The following is a 23048-nucleotide window of genomic DNA, read 5'->3' as shown; positions in this document are numbered from 1 at the left end:
TATTTCTATTACAGAGCATATCCTATTTCAAGACCTGCTCACAACAGATTTGATTAATTTGATTAATAGAGTTGGTTTGAACACTAAAACTGAAGAAAGTAAAGTGGAAAATAAATCCCAATATGAAGCAAAGTCTATGAGTCAACTCATAGATGAGGAGTCAGACACCTCACATACAAATAATTCAAATGTAAGTACTTCAAGCAATAGAAATTTGAAAAGACGAATCATGAAATTTTTTCAATTATTTAGGAAACTGAAAATTCATCTCAAGCCACCAGTTCTCAAGATGATCAGTTATCTACAGCCATTGATTCTGTCGCTCTTGATTGGAAAACATTACGCAATATTAATCAGTGCATTTGCTCAACACCATTTGATCATAATAGCGTAAAGGTACGTTGAAGCAAATCTTAATTTAAAATTAATCTCAAATCGGATTTTAATTAAATTTTTTTCTAGAATATCTTTGTGTTCTTAAACTTGGTTTATATTTTAACAACTTCAACTTATAATATTATTTTTGTGTTTCAGTATCATTGTTATAAATGTGGTGATGTTTTCTGCACACGCTGTATGGCGCTCAAAAGTCCTTTACCAGGCCATGATAGTAACAAGCCAGTTTCTGTTTGTCGAAGTTGTTACAAGGAATTGCAGAGATCAACATCTATAGATACACCATAAATACTAAAATATTGAAACAATAATATACAATGCAATAATTAATAGGCAAGCAATAACTTACCTAATTTGTCACAAACATTTCTAAAAATGATTTAGGATTATAATTGTACATTTTATTAAACTTTGTTTTATAATATATTTATTAAATTATGTTATATATAAAATACAAAAGTAGTGATGTTAACGCTTGAGGCTTGGAATACATTGTGGTATACCACAACAGCTTTGAACTTTTCGAGTACCTGTTTTTTCTGCAAAATATGCATATTGAAATAAAATATACTTGAAAATGAATGTATAAAAAGTTTGTTCTAAAAATATGAGCCTGCTTTTTTATAAAATGCGTACTCCATACCTAATTATTTTTATATTTAGGTGATTGTTAAACAATCAGGGAATCTAGATGTAAGTTCAATGCTCATAGATTATTTCACAAAACATTGAATAGTGCAATTCTTTGAGTTTACCAAAAGTTCAAAAAGAATTATAATTTTAATATGGCTATGTACATATAATTTAATGGTAGTGTGCAGTATTATTTAAAAACAGATTTTTATAAATTATTATTACATTGAATATATTATTTATTAAATGTTGAATATTGTTCTGATTTAAAATATATTAATTCCTCTTTAGTATCATGCACATTTTTTCAGATTATCATTTTTTCATTTGTGTTTAGTGCAAATAAAGATAATTTTTAAACTTTCTCTATAATTATTACAATTAAATGATGAACATGACACAACATTTCGCTGTTTTACAATATTTTGCAAGTAAGGCAATAACGATAGTGAAGCAAAAATTTTGAGCAAGATGGAAAAGAATATGTTAATGCAAAATGCAGAATATTTTATTCGAAAAGCTCTTTGAGTGTTATATGGCTAAAATTTTCACTAGTCTCCTTTTTCACAAACAATTTCGATTTTAGCAAAGTTTTAAATTTGAGAAATTTCAATCAGAATCAGAAGAATTAATAATTATCAGCTAACAATACCTAATTCTAAATTTGAAAATAAGGAAAATAATTAAAAACGAATATTAGCAACCGAGTTTTTTTAAATTTGTTGATTCGAAAAGCTCTTTTAAGACCATCGCAATAAATTCAATTAAACATTATACATATAAATGCAAAAGTTCAATTTCTCCATGTCGAGTATACTCGTCAATCAAGGTTAATTGATTGAAAACAAATTATATATAAATTATAGAGTTCATTTGAGCTCTAAAACATAACAAAAGGTAAATAAATTGTAAATAAATATATAATGATATTTCAAAACATCAAGGAATAGGGTCTTCCATGGCGCAGTGGTTTAAAGCGTTGACTTTGTATGGATAAGGTAGCGACTTTGAGCTCGCGCTCTGGACAACCTGATATCGTGCAGCAGCAATATCTTCACTTGAGAATATAAATCAAAAATAAATTTCCAATTGAAAATAGCCCATTTGCGGTGTAAATCGCAATGAAAAATCTCTCACATCATTCTTCCCTGAATCGAATTGGAGTTTAATCTGCTCACGAACCAGCCCTATGGCAGTACTACTCATGATTTTAGTATTATTTGAGAATATGTTTTGTTTATTTTTCTAAATTAAAATTTGAATAGCCAACGGTAACTGATTTATTGGACACATGTCGAGTATACTCGTCAATACAAAAAATTTGGCACTTCTCTATGACGAGTAAACTTGCCAATCACGGTTAATTGTAGTAAATTGAGTTCGTTTTGAACCCTAAAACATAATAGTTATGACTTGATTGATATTGGAGAATGTTGTGTTTTTTTCTAAAATACAATGAATAGTCAACGGTAACTAATTCTTTGGACACGTGACGAGTAAGTCACAAAATTTTACCACTTCTCTATGACGAATATACTCGCCAATAATGGTTAATTGAGTAAAAACAAATTGTAGCAAATAGAGTTCATTTTGAACCCTAAAATGTGAATATAGTTATGACTTGGTCGATATTGGAGAATGTTGTGTTTTTTTTTAAATTACAATTTGAATAGTCAACGGTAACTAATTCTTCGGACACGTGACGAGTAAGTCACAAAATTTTGCCACTTCTCTATGACGAACATACTCGCCAATCATGGTTAATTGAGTAAAAACAAATTGTAGTAAATAAAAATTTTAACCCTAAAACATGAATAGTTATGATTGGTCGACATTGGAGAATGTTGTGTTTTTTTCTAAATTACATTTGAATAGTCAACGGTAACTAATTTTTTGGACACGTGACGAGTAAGTCACAAAATTTTGCCACTTCTCTATGACGAGTATACTCGCTAATCATGGTTAATTAAGTAAAATAATTGCAGTAAATAGAGTTCATTTTGAACTAAAAACGTGAATAGTTATGACTTTTTAACTTCCCGTAGGGCAAGTTATAGCAATCGCAAAAAATCGAAAATGAAAATTTTTATATGTCTTTACGTTTCAGAGGTTTCTGAACATTTTGGCATACCTTAGAAAAATGAATGTATGTGTGTGTGTATGTGTGTGAATATGTGTGTGTGCATATATGTGTGTGTATATGTGTGTGTGCATATATGTGTGTGTATGTGTGTATGTGCGTATGTGTGTGCGGATACAAATTTCGTCGACGATTTCGGAAACACGGATCAACCGATTTGTATAATTCAAAAAACATTCGATTCGTATTGATAAGGAGACGTACTGATTAGTTTTTGGCAAAGGCAGGTCTAGCCATTGCAAGGGATAAATAGAGTCAAAAACGGTAGCTCAACAAGAAAACGGAGGGTCCGATTTTAATAATTTAAAAAACATTTTACTTGTATTGACAAGATGAATAACTGATTAAATTAAAAACATTCGATTCGTATTGATAAGGAGACGTACTGATTATTTTTGGCAAAGGCAGGTCTAGCCATTGCAAAGGGATAAAAGAGTCAAAAACGGTAACTCAACAAGAAAACGGAGGGTCCGATTTTAATAATTTAAAAAACATTTTACTTGTATTGACAAGATGAATAATTGATTAAATTTTGGGAAGGCAGATCTAGCGGTTATGGAGCCTTAATAAAAATAAATTAAAAAAATGCCTTTTGGCGGTCAAAATGATCATTATAGACATATGCACATCAAATTATCAGATATTTTATAGAGATTTTATTATGTGTACACATTTTGTGTAAATTTTTTTGGTTCCGTACCAAGATTTTTAATTACTGTACGGGAAGTTCCAGCAATTGCCTTAACGCACAATGCCATGCATCCCACTAGTGTTTTCCTAAATTACAATTTGATTAGCCAACGGTAACTAATTTATTGAACACGTGACGAGTAAGTCCGCAAAATTTTGCCACTTTTCTATGACGAGTATACACGTCAATCACACTGAACTCGTTAAAAACCAAAGATAGAGATTCAGTTTTTTTTGCAAAAATTGCAAAAAATGCAAAAAATAGTTGTAACTATCGATATAACATCGAGTGTGCTTAATTATCGATATAATACCGAGTTTGTTTAATTATCGGTAGTTTAATGATATGTCCTACTCTCACCCACCATCGTCGACTCTATCAAAAGCGCTTTTCCAATTGCAACGCGGGAGTCGTCTCAGAATAGTCGCGTTAAGTCAGTCCAACGATAAGGCTGGATGGAAAAGCGAACCTCGTCGCGAATTATTAATTGAGTGTTAATAATTTTTTTTTTTCAAAAAAAAAATTAAAGTTTTAATTCAAAAATTTATGAAAAAAATAAGTTTACTAAGACAAAATTTTTAGTGAAAATTGTTTAAGTGAACAAAAATAATAGATTACAATAATATGGATAAGATTAAGGATGCATTGCATGGTTTGTACATATGACAGCTTTCATTACAGATATTAATTAAATTAAATGCTAAAAAATATTAAATGGTTAAATAATTACAAAATCAAAAATTAGTATTTGTAAAAAAAATGCTGTGATTCCTTACACCCGACAATGTAACTTGTGATGTGTGATTATGTCTCTAATAAATGCAGTATATATGACTAAAGGTTTTAATGAATGAAAATATAAGCACTTAGAAAAATTAAAAAATTTTTTTTTGAAACTCGAATATTTTTTTAACAAGTGTAGATTATGCATATTTTAATTATTTTAAATTTTATAATCAAGTGATTTTATTTTAATTATATTTAAATATACTCAACGCCCACATATTTTTTCACAAGAGCTCGTATCTCCAATTGCATTTCAACTAAGCAAAATTTTCAAGCATAAACGTTTATCAAGTTCAGCAATCGAGCAATTATCATATATTTATTTTGATAACGATAAAAATTTCTGTTTGTATTTTAATTTATCTTGAATATTGAAATATTAAGTCCAACGTCAGTTCATCGATCTCGATTTGAATAAAATTATACTACAAATAAATTTTTCAGAAAACTGTTTTAAACTAGCTAACGGATAATGGAAAAAGAAGATTTAGTCTTGGAAAATTCTCAATTTCTATACTTGTTCTTTACTTAACATATTTTGTGGCCTATTTATTACTTACAACTACTTAGTATCAAATAAAAATTATGATTATAATTTTTCAATTTCAAAACTTTTTGCATATTGAATGAAAAATGAAACGTTAATATTAAGGTATTAATACTGTAGAGAAAGTTAGTTAGTTAGTAGATAGTTTTATTTAATATTATGTGCAATTTTCATTTTCTTATAATTTCCAAAGAGTTATTAATTTTGAACCTTGTTAACTTCCCGAAGTGTAATTATAGTGATCGCAAAAAATCGAAAATTGAACAGTTTGCATATCTTTTTTTTTTAACGTTTCTGAAGTTTTGAAACATTTTACAATCCTTATTGTTAGAAAAAAACTGATGTATGCAATAAAAAAGTTAATAAACATGCCATTTAGTGGTCAAAAATGATCATAGACATATGCATATCAAATATCAGATATATTAATAATAAGTACAAATTTTGTTTTTATTTCTATGGGTTTCGTACCAATATTTATAATATTTAACTGTAAGATTGCAACGCAGCGCTTACGCGTTTCTAGATTTTGCCTCTAAAAAAGCTACGCAGCGCGCTCAAATTCCAAAATTAAAATTTTTCAAAAAATGCGAAATTTGCAAGATTTTTTTTTTTTTTAAATTCCATATTATGGTACGGAAAGTTTCAGCAATTTGCCTTAAGCACAATGCCGTGCACCACTAGTATAACTATGATTCAGTGAACTAGATTATCTGGGTGTTTAAAAATATAGTGAAAGATTAGATTTGAAATAATGAAGTTTATTTTTTTGTTAGATAAAAACCTCATTAATATTCCTTCAATCAAACCATGAAATATTCAACACACCTGATTATGTAGGTGTTTGAAGATATAACAAAAGATTAGATTTTAAGTAAGGAAGTTTATTATTTTTATTAGATAAAACCTCATTAATTTTCCTTCAATCAAACCATAACATCCATTGGTTATTTCCAAATAAACTATATTATTATTTTATCAAAATTGATTTTTACAATACGAATCCTGTATTGTTTGTTCACTATGAGAACACGCAAATAAGTTTACTTGGAATACTAAAATATTATAACAAAATCCGTGTGACAATCAATTGTTATTGCATAGATAATAGTATTATGATTTTTCAACTGATTTTAGTACATGCAAAATATTAATTAATAATTGGATTAGAAATGCCTGACATGTTTTTTTGTTTAAAGTTACACCGGATATTATTGCTTTTTGTTCAAATTTTGCTGTTTGAAGTATGAAATATGTGCAAAATGAAAACACTACGCTGTGTTAAAATTGTTATATTTATGAAAAATATTTTTAAGATAGAATATGTGAGCGAACTGTAAACTAGGTGACGATATGAATATTATAATCTTATATATTTATTATAAACTGAAGATACAAAATATTATCTTATGCTGAAATTTTTATCAAGGCTTCTATACGTTTTGAGTCTTTGTTTGATACCAAAAAATCCCAGTTGTTCATTTCGTCAATAAAATAAAATGTTTTTTGAATCATTCAAATCGGACTATCCGTTATATCAAAAATTGAAACAAAAATTAACATTTTTGTAATTTTTTGTCTTGTATCTTCAAACCGGCTGGACCTTCGCGAAAATCTAATCAGCACGTCTCCCCATCAATACAAATCGAATGTCTTTTAATTATTCAAATCGGTTAATACGTGTTTTAACTGAAATCGTTGACGAAATTCTCCCCATCAATACAAATCGAATGTTTTTATAATTGTTTAATTGAACTTTTTGTCTCATATCTTCAAACCGGCTAGACCTGCCTTCGCTAAAAACTAATCAGCCCGCCTCCAAATCAATACAAATCGAATGTTTTTTGAATTATTCAAATCGGTTAATACGTGTTTTAACCGAAACCGTTGACGAAATTTTGTATCCGAACACACACACACACATACATCCATTTTTTGTAGTATGACAAAATATTCAGAAACCTTTGTGTCGCAAAGATATATAATATTTTTTATTTTCGATTACAGGAAGTTAAAAATTTCAAAGTTTTAAAGTATAAAAAATCTAATTTTTAAAATAAGTCAATATTTTTCAAAAATCTCAAAATTCTCAAAACTCGATTATTTTCAAAGATTTTGAAAACGTTAAAGCTTTTTTAAAATTCAATCAATTCAAATCAATTTTAGGACTTCCTACGATTATTTAATAAATAATTTGCAAATTTACTTTACAGAGATATATTTATCTCTGTTGTAAATAATGTAGTCAAATACTGTACCAAAAGATGCAAGATATGAATATCAATATTATGAAATACCAATATCAATATTATGCTAACTGTTGAAATAAAATTTTATATTTGTTAGGCGTATAATAGTTTTTTGATGTGCTTTCGAAGTTTTTGATAAAAGATTTTGTAAATTAAATAAAGTATAAAATCTTTCTTTGCATCATTTTCTTTTTATTTCCTTAAGTGCTATATGCATTAGCTATATGCCGTTGGCACAATTAAAAATATATAATTATAAACAAAGGTTTTTTTTTAACTGACATCCATCTAGTTATTAAGAAAAAGTAAGTTGTGTCCAAAAAAAATTAGTTCTCCATACGTTTCGAGACTCAGTTAATTTCGTATCCGTATGAATATCTATAAGTCAATATCAAGATATTTGCAGAATATATTTTTTTATTCTGAGAATGATTTTTTATTACGAAAAATCACAGTTACATTACATATGTATTTAATATTCAAACACTATTTGATTTTGCATTTATCTTTGGCGGCCGGATATGTGTAGAGTTCAAAAATGATAAAACGTGATTCATTTAATATTACCAAGATTTTGGAATTAACTAAAAATACTAATTAAGTTAAAATTGGCGAATGATTTCGTTTGACATATACATATAAATGTATGAGCATATTCGTGATTCATCCAAGACAGGCTTAATGACTCTGTGGGTACAAAGAACAAAATTCTTCTATTTCTAAAATTTTGAAAATTTAAAGACCGTTTTAAAAATATTATTTGGGAATCAAAGAATTAGTTTTGGCAAAAATCGTTTGGGACATTTCTTCGTAATTGATAAACATTTTTTTGGCAATTTTAATAAAACCTTGTATGGCAATAGAGTTTTTGGTCTTTAATGGACACACTAAAATATTTACAGGTATACAAGAGTTTGATTATAACAATCGATTAAAACTTTAATTAATCGGCCGCGTTTTTAGAAAATACTCCCTGTATGTATTAGGCACATGATTGCTTTTCAATAATGGGTGATAATCTGCTATAGTACCCACATTATGAACACCACAGTAACTCTGTATTCTTATGAATTACTCAATATATGAATATATTGATTAAGACGATTATTATCACTTATCGAGAAGTTCAGGCAACTTGCCTTAAGGCAAAATGCCACATACCCCTTGTTCAATTAAAATTTTATACTAGTTTGGTAAAATCTAGTTTTTCATTTGAACTATTTTTTCAAATGTTTAGATTTGTACTTTACCATAAAATATATAAATATTAGCCCCGTTAAAAAATTTAACTACTATTATTTATAATCGTTATTACAGATGTGTATAGATACCTTGAGCAACTGCAAGGCTCAAAATTAGACGGCGCCTTGGAAGCGGAAAGACAGAGATTATTTAACCATATTAAAAAATTGCTAAATATAGAGTCACCACAAACGACTCTTGATGAATATCTGCCTATGAATGGTAGCTCGCAAGAAATTAATGACACAGATCGTATGTATATTTTTCAAAATCATTATGTTTCATTTTCAAACACTATAATGATAAAGGAATTATTTGTTCATTATAATTTTATTATATTACAGTTATTGAAGAATCCTTCTATGAGGCTCCCGAAGGATCATCAGATGACGATAGTCACAAAACAAATGATTTTGAAATTACCACTCCTGAGCCCATAAAGAATGTATTTAATAAATCATTACCGGAGAAGGATTTGGAAGATTCTCCTTTCAAAAGTAAGCATAGTTTAATAAGTCATTTATTGAGTTGTTCATAATAAATATATGACTATATTTTTTTAGATTGGTCATATCAAAAAGCTCAACAGAAAAATATTAAAGCTGGACCATTAGAATGCAAGAAAAATAGAAAAAATCGAACTATTCGGAACGTTTTGAAATCATTATGTACAATGTCAGCAGTAATCATTGACAATTGGCTGCTCTTGTACAACAACGAATACGATGAAGAACCAACTTTCAACATAAACTTGGTTGGATACAAGGCGCAAGAATGTCTGAATCCTACTACTAAAGATGCAAAAAAGAAAGATTGCTGTTTCGAAATTACACACGATGGTAAAGAGAGCCATCAGTTTTATGCGATCAGCAATAAGGAGATGGAGAAATGGATAATGCACATTAATAGCGTCCACGACAAACAAAATGCTTATACGAGAAAATTGCCAACACCGCCTTCTATCCCTAAAATGGAGCATAAATTATTTACATTTGATAAAGATGATGTTACTCATGAAGTAGAAGAAGAAGAAGAAGCAAAATATGAATCAGAAGATATCTACGAATGCGTTAACACTATTACCAATTTCAATACACCACCATTAAATTGTGACTTCCAAGGAAAATCACTATCCGATCATGATATCAGTATTGATTCGAAATTTCCACACACCTCATCACCGAATCGTAGAGGATCGGACGAAGATACAAAATCTATTGTTTCTTTGCCGATTGGTAAACCAGAAATTTCTCCCAAAAATATTTCACTTTCGCCTAAGATTTCCCCTAAGGCAAGCGTATCATCAATAGATTCGTCATTGCCAGCTCTTCCGCCACGAATTCCAAATACTCCAAAACCCTTCGCGCTGCAAAAGCCACGTGGCTCAGAGGAGGAAGATAACAAACCAGTTCTCACAAAGCCGATTATTCCTTTCCATACTTTTCCAAAATCTAAGGCATCGATAGATCGCATACCCAAACCACCACAGGCACCTAGTCAGGTGCCAACACCCCTAGAGGTGCCTAGTCCACCAAAACCTGTGAAATTTAAACCAGAAATACCAGAAAAGCCAAAAATGAATAAAAAGCCGGGATTGCCTGGCATGGCCAGTACGAGTGGTAATTTACCACCTTGGGTGCGAGCCACTTCTGCTCATAACAGAAGTGTGATTGAAGAATTATTGAGCAGGCAAAAACTTGAAAAGAAACAGGCCGATTGATTTTAAGCTATAAGACAGAATTTATAAGACTTGTTATGTTATGTTAATATAAACTTAAGTATCTTATAGTTTTAGGTAAAACTACACGTAAGTCTCAAGTAAACACACAGATTTAAAGCGCATTTGCATATACGATGAATTCTTGTAATTCACAAACAGTTTGACGCTCACTATTATAAGACTTGATATTGTCGACTCGTTGTTACTCTTTTATTCCATTAACGTTTGTTATTTATAATTATAAGCCGTAGTAATTAATAGTATTTTTAATCTAGTTTAATCTAATTTTGTCGTTAATATCACGACCCACCAAATTTGTTACAGCCGACTTATATATATATATATATATATATATATATATATATATTGATGAGTTATTTAGAATTGGGCAGTAACACCAAGTAAAAAAACTAAAGTAGTTTTGAAAATACTTTATTTATTCATACATTTCGGTCTTCCTTGAGACCGTCATTCAGTGGAAAAAAAAATTAATTATACAAAAATACACTACACTATCACACTGTGATAAACCAAGCTATTAATAATTGGGACATTTAAACTAATTATTATTATTATTTTTTTTGACAATTTTTGGTTACATTCTAGTGTGTACAAATTGATGTATATATATATATATTGTTTGATGTATCGCCCTCAAGAACTCACTCATATATATATATAAATATATATATATATATATATATATATATATATATATATATGTATATATAAATATATATAAATATATCTTATCCAATTGGGCGATTGTTATGATAAAAACATAAGCACTTAATTTAAACTTATATATTATTTAATTTTTAATTTAATTTAATTGATGTATTTATTATTAGATAAACATTGTAAATAATTGAGCTAAATAAAATTATTTGACTCATGGTTTTATTGATTGAAATATACACAAAATTATTTATTTAACAGATATCTGGTGAGAATTGTGACGAATAGATTTTTTTGGTAAAAATCGGCCAAGCTGTTTTTTTGTAATTAATTGATAAAGGTATTTTTGATGATTTTAATTGAACTTTCGCTAAAAACAAGTAGTCAAACTTGCTTACTTTTACTTATTTCTTTCAATAAATTAATTTATTTTAAATGCTTCAATACTGCACCAAAGATCTAGACCTAATTTCAAAGAGCTCAGCTCCAGTAAATTTATTTAATAGACAACACAAAATTTTTACTCTCCTAATAACTTTTATTTTGTCAATAGTTCAATATTTTTTTATTTGGAATAAAAAATGATTGAATGACTATTGACTATCATTTGAAATGATCAATTATGATCTTTTTGTCAAAGTTTTCACAGAATCAATTAAGATTTTCATGAGCTTCTAGAAAAGCTTAAATTTATCTTAGATTTCTTAATTCTTATTCTTTAGATACATACTTGAAACTTTTTGCATATCTTCACGTTTTGAAGGTTTCTTAACATTTTGGCATACCTTAGAAAAAATAAATGTACGTGTGTGTGTGTGTGTATAGGTGTGTATATGTTTGGATACAATTTTTCGTCCACTATTTAGGGCGCACGAATTAACCGATTTGAATGATTCAAGAAACATTCGATTCCTATTGATGAGGAGACATGCTGATTAGTTTTTGGTGAAGATAGGTCCAGTCGTTTCAAAGATACGGGACAAAAAGTGCCAAAAATGGTAAGTCAGATTCTGAGAGAACGGAGTACTTGATTTGAATTATTTGAAAAACATTTGGCAGGTTTAGGCAGGTTTAGCGGTTTCAGAGATACAGAGAAAAATAATATATTTGGCGGTCAAAAATGATCATTAGACATATGCACATTCAATAATCAGATATTTTGTAGATACTTTAATAATAAGAACATTTCAAAATTTTCATTTTTTTTCAAAATTTTCAAAAATATACAAATTTTTATACTTTAAATATGAACTTTAAATTTACAATTCAGTTTGAAAATGTATATGTTTCAAATGGGTTATTCTAATCGTAAGAAATATATCCTCAGATGGATTTATTCGGCACCTCCCGCTAATGTAAACTTTCTCAAGTGTTTTGAACAATAAGGTCATCATTGTATATTTTATGAACGATAAAATATATAGTGATTATAATTATCTATTTGAAAATGTTTAAAATAATTGTTATTAATTATTGATCAATATTTATTGATTGCTGGATTTTTTTTCCTCGAATATTTAATTTTGGTACGGGAAGTTTCAGCAATTTGCTTTAAGGCAAGATGCCATGCACCACTAGTTTATTTATGTGTTTCCTTGATTATATAACCGCATAGCTCACCCCTCACGAACTCCATGTCATTTATACTCTTCTTTTATCTTGCTCCATGTTTAGCTAGTCAATGACATTAGTTTGCCTCCCGTACGAACTTCACATCAGTGGTCAGCAGACAGCACTTGTGACTCGATGGGCTGTTTCGTTTGTCAGTGTAGTGTCATATATTCATTTTACAGGCTAATTTGCTCTGCAAGATGTTTTTAAATAAAATAAGTTTATTTTTCACTTTACTTATAGTAGTTTATAAAGTTGACTGTGCTTATCCAGATCCAAATGTACCTGTATTCATTTGGGGAAGTAAGAAGTATGTATTTTAAAAAAAAAATTGCACCCCAAATATGGGTTTTGTTATGTTATATAAATGAAAAAGTGGTATTCATCGATTTTGTTCATAACTATCTTAAATATGTGGCAATTGTGGTATAATATTATGCTGTATATTTTGTTAGCATTAATAAGTCACATGAAAGTCACATGACAAACACAAGGTTCTCTCAATACCTGCATGTAAACATAAAATTTGTTAATCTAATTCTTTTCATAACATATATACCAATTTATATTGTTGTAAAGTAAAAATATATAAAATTAATTTCTAGTGCCTTTGCAAATCCTTCATCTCTTCCACCTCTGACACATGTACCAAAACAACAGTTCTCCAATGAGCTGGATAAGGTGCTCAAAAAAGATGTGTCCTTAGTCCTCTTCGTGGATGAAAAGGTTTGACCAAATCAATAAATATTCTATTAATTATTTACTATTGTTCTTATCTCTGTGTTATTGACAGTTATCTCCTGAAGATTTCCAATGTACATTGGATGATCAATCTTGTTTCAAGAACTTAATGTCGTATCAAAATACAAATGAATTTTTGTATTTTCCATCTGTTGAGAGCCCCGCAGAAATTGTGAAGTCAAGAGGAAATGTAGAAATTGTAACCTTAGATGACAAAGTTACAGAGAGCCGTCAGCAATTGCTGGCTGAACACGGCAAGTATACTTAAATAAATCTTTATATTTTCAATAGAATAATATATTATTGGATCTGTTGAAAATATATAAATTATTGCAAGATATGTTGAAGAGTTGCAACATTATTACATGCTTGTATTTAAAGATGTGTGTGTAATATCCTATATTATACATAATTGTTTCTTTCAGATAACCAAATGCAAGAAAAAATTACCTCCTTGCAAAATGCAAATAAGGACTTTGTTGTAGTTTACACTGCGAAGAATCCCTCTCTGGTAATTATTAAACAGTATTGTTGAATTTTTGCAAAATGATCAAACTATGTTATTTTCAGCATATCCAATCAAATCACCGAGTCACCAGACAAGCCAGTAATAGCACTGCAGACGACAAAGTTAATGTGCATCAACTTGATGGGGTTTTATTAGCTTTTTCCAAACTGACCGTATACACAAACGCTGAAAAGTAATTTTATGCATTTGCCTACTTTATAACTCTTTGCATATGAATAATATAATCCTATAATATTTTGTAATTATAATATTAAAGTTTTGTTTATGCTTGTGTCACAGAGATGGTAAGCCCATAATCCCAACAAGCGTCACTTCAAAGGATTACTCTGATGAAAATGTTAAACAATATGAAGTCAAAATTGAAGATGCAACATATATATTAAAATTGAATGTAACAATGAAGAGTGGTTACTGGAGTGTTACAAGCATTAACTTCAAGGATAGTTCTGAAACTCATGTAATGCGTTCATCAGTAGATATTGCAGGAGTTGGTGATTTTTCTTTCCATTGCGCTCCAATGATCCGTTTCACAGCTCTTGGCCAGTCTAGTGGTTCTTACATCATTGTTGGCTTATCTGCTTTACAGGTAATAATTATTCCATTATATGCTTATTTATTTTTCTGTTACTCATATAATTTCAAATTTTATTTTATTTATCAGATCCAACCCTTCCGTGAGAAGCCACAGGAGTATAAATTTGGTGACTCATTGGACTGTGTAGGATTTATGAGCGCACCTATTCTCGCTGGTTTATTTGTAACATTTATGCTGGCTGCCATCGTTGCTCTTGGAATTTGTATGATGATGGACTTAAAAACAATGGATCGTTTTGAAGATCCTAAAGGAAAAACAATTACTGTTACTGCCACAGAATAAATACTTTTTCCGGGTGCATGGATTTCCAGATGCATCTTTCTTGTTGTTAACCAACGATTTGAATTACAGTGTAATTCAAATTTCGTGCACATTTATATAAGTAGTTATTGTAAATATAAATTCTTGGATTGTCAGTATGTTGGTCTAGTTACTTCTGCCTAACACACATTGTAAATATTAAAATTTTTATTAGGAACTTGAAAATTTATTTTTAACAAGTACAATAAACCTAACTTGATGGCAGTATTAATTAAATAAGATACGTCTATATATTTTAAAGTGTAAAATATAAAGCCGTGATATAAATGTATGAGTTGTCTGTTGAATATTCCAAAATATATTGTATAATATGTATTAAATTATGAGTTCATGTATGTTACTATATATTTAAATGGAGCAAAGTAAAATAATGACAATAAGTTTCTTGAAGAATATCGATCATGTTACCATAAAATAAATTACATACCATCTTATAGAATGCTCCCATTGTAATATAAATCAAATGTATTCAGAACATATCATTTGTAAAATTAGAAATAAAACATGATGCATTGCAAAGAAATGCCTGTCACTAGATTATTATGAAGACACAAAGTAAAAATGTAGATATGTATAATAGCAACATGCCTTAGTAAATGTTATATTTTGTAGCAAATAAAACTGTTATTATATATCAAAAGGCTAGCCTTGTAATTATAGTTTTATTTATTTGAATACAAAGTTTTTGAATCGATTAACATTTGATTATGTATTTAAATTGTTGTTTTCAGCCAACATTTATGTTAATGGAACGAAGGTCATATTTTCGATAAAAAATTGTCAAATTTGCTTTTGGACGCTTCAGGCCTTTCTGAATCGTTTGATACCAAAATTGGAAGAAGTATGTGGGATAAAATTTGACTTTCGTCACTTGATACGTCGATTAGTTCTGTAACACGATCGGCCCAGTCGTTTCTTTATAATTAGCAGCTAAGTGCAATATTTTTCATACACGTTTTTAGCCAAAATCTTGAACCAATTTCGAAAATTACGAAACCGTTCGAAAGGTATCAGTAGGGACTCACAGATTTTAGTAAAAGACAACTGGACCGCTTCTTCATAATTAATTGTTGATTTTTTTTAACGATTTTGATGAATCTTTATATGATGATATATTTCATGGTCTTTACAAACCTCCCATAATATTATGAGCTTACGACAAGGGGTTTAATTATAAAAAATTATTAAAATTTGGACTAAGGGCGTGATAATTTCAAAAGTTTTTTCGCACAACTTGGCAAGTTGCTAAATGACAATTTTTATCAATAGGCCGATTATATACGAATATCGTAATTTTTGCCTTAAGGCAAAATGCCACTTACGCCTAGTTCAATTTTGTCTCTGAAGAAAAATCAGAAATTGCACAACCAGAATAATATATTATTCTCATAAGATTCTTATTCTTCTACATAGATTCTTATAAGAATCTAAACAGAAAATTCCAATAGGAATCGCGATATTTTTCTATGAAACACGATATTGGATAAGAAATGTAAAATAAATTTAATAGAACGTTTGTAAAAATAGATAGATAATGTTTTTATATAAATACCTTATTGTCCAGCAGCCCATAAATATTCGTCTTGCGTCTTTTTACACATGTCAAATTAAATTGTTTATTTTCACGTAAATCACTGTGTCCAATATTTTCAATATCGCACTAAAAAGGAATAATGTAAAAAACAATTCTACAACTTTTGAAGAAAATGAATTGACAATTGTTTTATAATTATTTTATAAACCGTAAATAACCGATTCGAGAAAATTTACAGGCAACCAATTGTCGAAGGATCGTTCGCGCCATGTTTTTACATTAACGTGCCAAATGTTACTACACTAACAAAAAGTTGCTTAAATTAAATATAAAATTAAATACTTTTACATAAAACATTGTGTTATATTAACACTAACGCACTCAAAAAAGTAATAGGAATAAAATAAATTTTCTACGACTTCGGAAGAAATAGATCGAGATTTGTTTTATAAATACCTCTTATAGTCCATAAATATTCCGATTCGAAAAATGGCAACCACTCACAGGCAACCAGCCGTTGAAAAACCCTATTTTAACTACTAATTACAATTTTTATACGTGTTTTTACACTCACAATATGTTTTTACATGCACAAAAGTTACATAATATAAACTGTTTGTTTACTTCCACACAAATCAATGTGTCAAAAATTATTACTACCGCACTCAAATGCAACTGACAACAAACTGAATTGGTTTGTTATTGTCCTTTAATTACACGTGAAGTACACTTCGTATTTGCAACTGCATGTGCGCCAACTGGCGGTTAATTTAAATTTATTTGAATGTTTGTTTGAATGTTATTTGAACCGTTTTCAAAATACAATTTTAAGAGAAACAATTAATGCTGATACGCAATCTTATCCAAATATAAACACAGTAAAGAAAGAAATTATATAATTAATATTATATATATATTAAGAATGCCTTTATACCATAGATTCCCAAACTTTTTGTGTCATACTTGTTTATCTATGCATACGACTACGTCCACGTGGACCCAGTAGGAATTGTCATTGACTCCTTATTGACCCGATGTTAATTTTTTTTATAAATTTCTAACTATACTAAAGTTTATCATTAAATATTTGAAGTATAAATCAGAGCTTCTTAAACTTTTGTTATTCCCGACCCAATTTATGATTGTAATTTTCTTGACGACCCCATTTATGATTGCTAGTTTCTTGGCGACCTCATTCAAATATAAAGAGAAGTTATTATTTTTAAATGATTAATTTATTAGGTAACAATATACATATATACATATGTCAATATATAGTTTGTAAAACATTCAAAAATCTAGATGTGATGTTATAAAATGATACATATATTATCATTAAAATTTCTCGCAACCCCATTATTTTCCAACGCAACCCCAAATGGGGTTGAGACCCATAGTTTAAGAAGCCATGGTATAAATACATGTTATTTGTGTACATTTATTAATTAAATTTAAAATAAATATAAAAAATAAAATAAGCGAAAAGTAAATATTTAGTTATCAACATTTGGCAACAATTTTCTTTTACATCTCCCAGCTAATAATGTCCTGTCTACATCTGTTTTTATGGGGATAATCACAATTTCACAACCATTAAATCGTTTTTTATCTTTAATGTCCAGAAATATTTTGACAGTGTCAAAAATCGCAAAAAATATTGCCAAGCCTTTCAATAGCCAACAATTTGGATCTTTATAAGCTCAACCATATTGCGACTCATATTGAATACATACAAATTTTTATAAAAAATTACAATATTTTCATTTACTTTTTAGTTCTTTAAAATTTATTCTTATATTTTTTCATTCTTTTTTTCCTTTCGTGAAAAAACTCAAACAAATGTATTTTGTATTTTAAGTAGAAGTAACACTGGCTACTTCTACTATTGTCATTTACTTGTTATATGTGATTTTACTAAAATTATCTTTAAATTTACTAGATATCGATTAAAGACAGGCGTAAATTATATGGTGAAATAAAAAAAACATTTTAGTTCTATTTATAAATATTGTACATGACTTTTTATTAGAGATATAGTGAATAGATATTAACGTGGCGTATTATGATCCACTACCGATCAATTTATTACTCTCACCATTCTTCGTAATTAATTTTTTTTTAAGATTTTGGTGAAATTTTGCATAATAATATTATGGCCTTTTTATTTATTTATTTGGTGTTAATGGTCTTAACTAACACGGTCAAATATTGTGGGCCTACGATGGGTTAAATACAAAAATTCGTCAAAGTTGAGAATAATGGGCTGTGACAAATTTCAAAGTTCCATCAATTTTTTTTTATAAGATTCTAAGTCTTTAGTTATGTTGATTTAGTTGATAATTTACACATATAGGGAAGATGATGCAACGTGTCTTAAGGCAAAATGATGCTGCACCTAAAGACAGTTGAAATATAAGTTTAATTTATTTATTGATCGATTGACCAATTTAAATTGCGTGAAAACCTATATTATTAATTCAATCAAATAAAATTTACTTTACCAACACCACTATAAATATAGATTATAAAAATTTCTATAATTTTATATAGCTTTATTATGGTAAGAACTATAACATGAGTGATTTAATATCAGACTAGTTTTTAAAATATATAGAAATAATTAAGAAAACATTAAAATATGTTACAATCAATTTAACCTATAATATATTTTGAAAATGACTAATAGAATTTCCATATGTTTGTGGTATATAAATATGTACATATACATTTTATTATCTATTTACAGAAAACATTTATGATATATATTTTTCTATTATTTACGTCAATACATCATTTTATATAATAATAATAATGCTTTATATATTTTTTAAAATTATGAAATAAGACTAATTATAATTTCATGATAGAAAATATTTAAAATATTAAAAAACAAGATAAAAGCAAACAATATTAATATAAATCGATATTGTTTCCAAGCAAATTTAAAAAATATTCATATATTATACAATACACACTAATATCATCTGAATATATATAAAATTTATATACAAAGTTGAAAAGTATCATATTAGTAAATGCTTTGGTATAAGTGATCTGTCAGAAGTTGAAATAGTTGAAAGTCGAAAATTTACCTGCAGCTATCAGGATTAAAACACGTACCTTTTTAGTAATATTTAAGAACAGAGTATTTTGGCCATGAGATAAACGCCTCTAAATATAACTATTTATGATATGGTTGTCCCAAATATATGTATATGAACATTTAAAATTGTATCTGCGATTCTCAATTATTAAAAATCGGTAACGTCGTTCGGAGATCGGTAACGACATTTGGGGAACTGCATTTAGGGCACCTCTTGTTCGAATCCTGAAATGAAATAAGAGTTTGAGTAATAAAAATAATAACATTTAATTATAATATGAATCAAACTATGGTATGTTGTTACTTACAGAGCACATTAGGCATTTTTGATCTTCAATTTCGGTGATCGTAGTAGAATCGCCTTCCAACTCTCTGATACGTGCTCTTAATTCTTCTAGAACCTAAAAATATATATAATTTAACTAAAAATATAAACAATTATAATTAATCTATTAGTTTTTATAAACTTATGATTAAAACAAAAATTGAACCTTTGTGCATGTAAAGATAGTCAAATTAGTCTTTTGTACCCCACCCTGCCATAACTACATTTTCATACCATTCATTCAATTAATCAATAATGTTTTTATTTATTTTCTAATATTATTATTTTTACATTGGTCTAATTTATCATCAAAATTAATAATTTTATTGTCTTATATTATTATATATTAAATAAATTTACCTGTGCTCTAGAACTGGGTTCGGCATCAGAAGTAGAAACTAAAGGGTCACAGGGCGTGGTTTCAGTGGCCGTAGCAGCGGGTTGGACATCCATACTTGAATTTACTGTTGGTTCTTGAGATTGTACACGATCCGTGCTAAATTTTGTAACAAAAATACATTTAGCATACTAGTTTATCATTCGTAAATTATAGATTAAGGGACTGATTCTGTCGCATAACAGAACAGTGTTATGGAAAGGCCATGTTATAAAGAACTTTCCATACTAAATATTGACAAAAGCCATGTGGTTGGTGTGCAGTCAGGCGTATTTCTCAGGTTGTCAGATAGAAAACTTAACCTAGAAACCGCTCAAATGTAAAATAAACGATCTCAGATAGCAGGGTGTTTCTGACACAGCTTCATAACATACGAGTGATGTTGCAGTTCATGTGTAAAACGTCTGAATGCACAGCAAATACATGACATTTGGACAGTATTCAGTATGATTCAGTAGCATAATGTATGAAAGTTGGAGCGTAACATGGCCTTGCCATAACATTTTTCTGTCATGCGGAAGAATCGGTCTCTCAATTATGCATCATCATTACCTATTGTTGTCCTTGCGTCGTTCTTTCTTTTCTCGTTGTCCATCAGAATCTTCAGCGCGATATGGGATGGTCTGCATATTTTGCTCGTCGACTTCATCAGCTTCATCACCATCCACAACTAGATCTGCAGACTCGCTGGGTTCGCTGCCTTCTACGGCCTGGTCGCTGCTACTTGGCGTGGCAGTCGAACCTAAAAGAAAATGATACATTTATAAAGGTATAATCATCACACATCGTAATTTTTTCTTATTTTTGAACATCAATCAGAATTTAAAAGTTGTATGATCTTTTGATAAATATCTTAAATCAGTCGTTTTTTAGAATCGACCCAACACTTGCCTATCTATATTTGATATATTTTTTTTATTAGAATTTTTATAATATTGTTAATCTATGTTCTCAGGCGAAAACGAATCTCACTAATGTTTGATATCAGGCCGAGGTAAATCTTCTACTTGCAAGACCAAAGCTTTTACCACGGTAAGCCACATTGCAAATCAAATATATTTTTTTCGTATATTTATTTACTTATTTCAATCTATTTTTAATTTGTTTTTTCCCTTACTGGTTAGCCCAGCCAAAACGGCCGACGCTCGTGGTCTTCGTTGACCATCACACCAAGAAGCAACGTCTTCGAATGACTCCGAATCGCCTTCAACGTCAACTGGCTCATCTTCATCGGTTGCTGTGCCCATTGCAACGTTCATACTATTGGCAGTATTATGCTGTAAAAATTTATATACAATTGAACTAACATAAAGTAGTAATAAATTAGTATAATTAGATTTTTATGTGCTGTTGTTGCTACAATGTTGTACGCTTTGAACGAAAATTACCTTCCTAATGCACATTTCAACATGCGCGGTGAGTTCATCAGGCGAGCGAGGCATTCGGCTGTGACAAACTGGACATGCAGTTTCTTCAACTTTACGTTTTCGCGCTTTGATGCGTAGACGACTCTGTCGATTAGTCTTGATGCGTTGAAAAGTCTAATAAATAGAAATGATTATTATAATTTTTTTACCAATAGTTAATAGGGTAAAGTGGGGCAAGTGGTTATATGAGGCATATTGTTTCAATGCAAATATCTCTGTTTCTGTAAATCACTTTTATAATGTTACTATATAGTTTAGACAAGTTCATAAATGTCCATCATTTAACAGTTGTCACCGACCAAATCAAATTTATGTGGTCAAACGTAAAAAAAGCACGACAAACTACTTCAATTAGATCAAAACTGTCGATGTTCAATAAAATTTCATTATACAAAGTTATTCTCAAACCAGTTTGGATGTATGGCATCCATCTATGGGGTGCTGCTAAAGTCAGTAACTCACAAATAATGCAACGATTTCAAAATAAAATACTCAGACAAGCAATATCCGCGCCAAAGTATGTACCGACATGGCTAATTCACCAAGACACCGATACACTCACAATCAGTGAAGAAATTAAAAAGAGTGCCCATAATTTCAAGACTAAAATTGACCATCATCCAAACGAACTGATTGCAAGTCTTTACAACATCACACATAATATAAGATTACAATTAATAGATCTAACACATTAATCAATAATAAGTTGTTCTACCATATTATTTAAAATAGGTGTGCGTATGTATATGTGTAGTCCGTGTAATGTACTTTGTTTATAATTGTATGTATATTTGAGTTTCTTTTTTCTTCTTTATTATACCAAAATTAAAATATAATTTAGTACACTGGTGAACCACTGGGTTTTCCTTTTAAAATTTAATATGTTATTTGTCAAACTAATTCCTACTCAATGTCTTTCTATTTAGACAGATTGTAATTAATAAGAAAAAAAAAACTACTTCAATCATCTCTTAAGAGAGTGTATTTTACATAGGCAAGTGATTCTGGTTTTTCAACGTTCCTTGTATACTTGGTTTCCAATTACCCTTAAGTCTATTATAAAGATAATAGGTTTACCTCCCATCGGCCATCCGGGCCGGGGTCACCAGGCACTCCTGTGCCCGTTGGCCTCATCATAGCCTCATGACGACGATTTCTGTTCGGCGTGGCAGTCAACTTGTACAAACGTTCCAATTCCTGAACGAAGTGACTTTCTAGTTCTCCTGCCTGAAGAGTTACTCCGCAGACGGGACAACATGCTCCGTTTATGGAACCGCTCACCCCGTTTGGACCCAGGACGGGTTTCTTGCAGGAAGCTGGAGAAAAAATTATCCATATTTACTTAAAAGTCATACTAGTATTAATAATGAATTTCATTATTTA

The 23048-nt window shown here is 29.4% G+C and overlaps 2 protein-coding genes across 2 annotated transcripts in view; both read left to right on the top strand.

Moving 5' to 3' along the window:
- LOC113377551 (MAP kinase-interacting serine/threonine-protein kinase 1) overlaps positions 1–23048 on the top strand; it is a 407140-nt gene that overhangs the window by 189911 nt on the left and 194181 nt on the right. The window lies entirely within an intron of this gene.
- On the top strand, positions 12826–15455 carry LOC113377552. Its single transcript, XM_026617912.1, has 7 exons — positions 12826–13003; positions 13299–13419; positions 13487–13688; positions 13860–13945; positions 14005–14135; positions 14243–14549; positions 14625–15455. The coding sequence occupies exons 1-7, from the start codon at positions 12894–12896 to the stop codon at positions 14838–14840; spliced, it is 1173 nt and encodes a 390-aa protein (XP_026473697.1). The 5' UTR covers positions 12826–12893; the 3' UTR covers positions 14841–15455.

The sequence above is a fragment of the Ctenocephalides felis genome, unplaced genomic scaffold (assembly GCF_003426905.1).
Source record: "Ctenocephalides felis isolate EL2017-DRISC unplaced genomic scaffold, ASM342690v1 CF-g0.4_SCAFFOLD_01886, whole genome shotgun sequence".
Lineage (NCBI taxonomy): Eukaryota > Metazoa > Arthropoda > Insecta > Siphonaptera > Pulicidae > Ctenocephalides > Ctenocephalides felis.
The sequence above is the reverse complement of the archived record's forward strand: the minus strand, read 5'-3'. Positions and strand labels throughout refer to the sequence as shown.

What these genes read in the sequence shown, in the direction of transcription:
- LOC113377552 (XM_026617912.1), top strand. Translation starts at nt 12,894, where the DNA reads ATGTTTTTAAATAAAATAAGTTTATTTTTCACTTTACTTATAGTAGTT. An exon ending in TCCTCTTCGTGGATGAAAAG is followed by an intron (nt 13,420 to 13,486) that starts GTTTGACCAAAT and finishes TGTTATTGACAG; the next exon opens with TTATCTCCTGAAGATTTCCA. An exon ending in TTGGCTTATCTGCTTTACAG is followed by an intron (nt 14,550 to 14,624) that starts GTAATAATTATT and finishes TTTATTTATCAG; the next exon opens with ATCCAACCCTTCCGTGAGAA.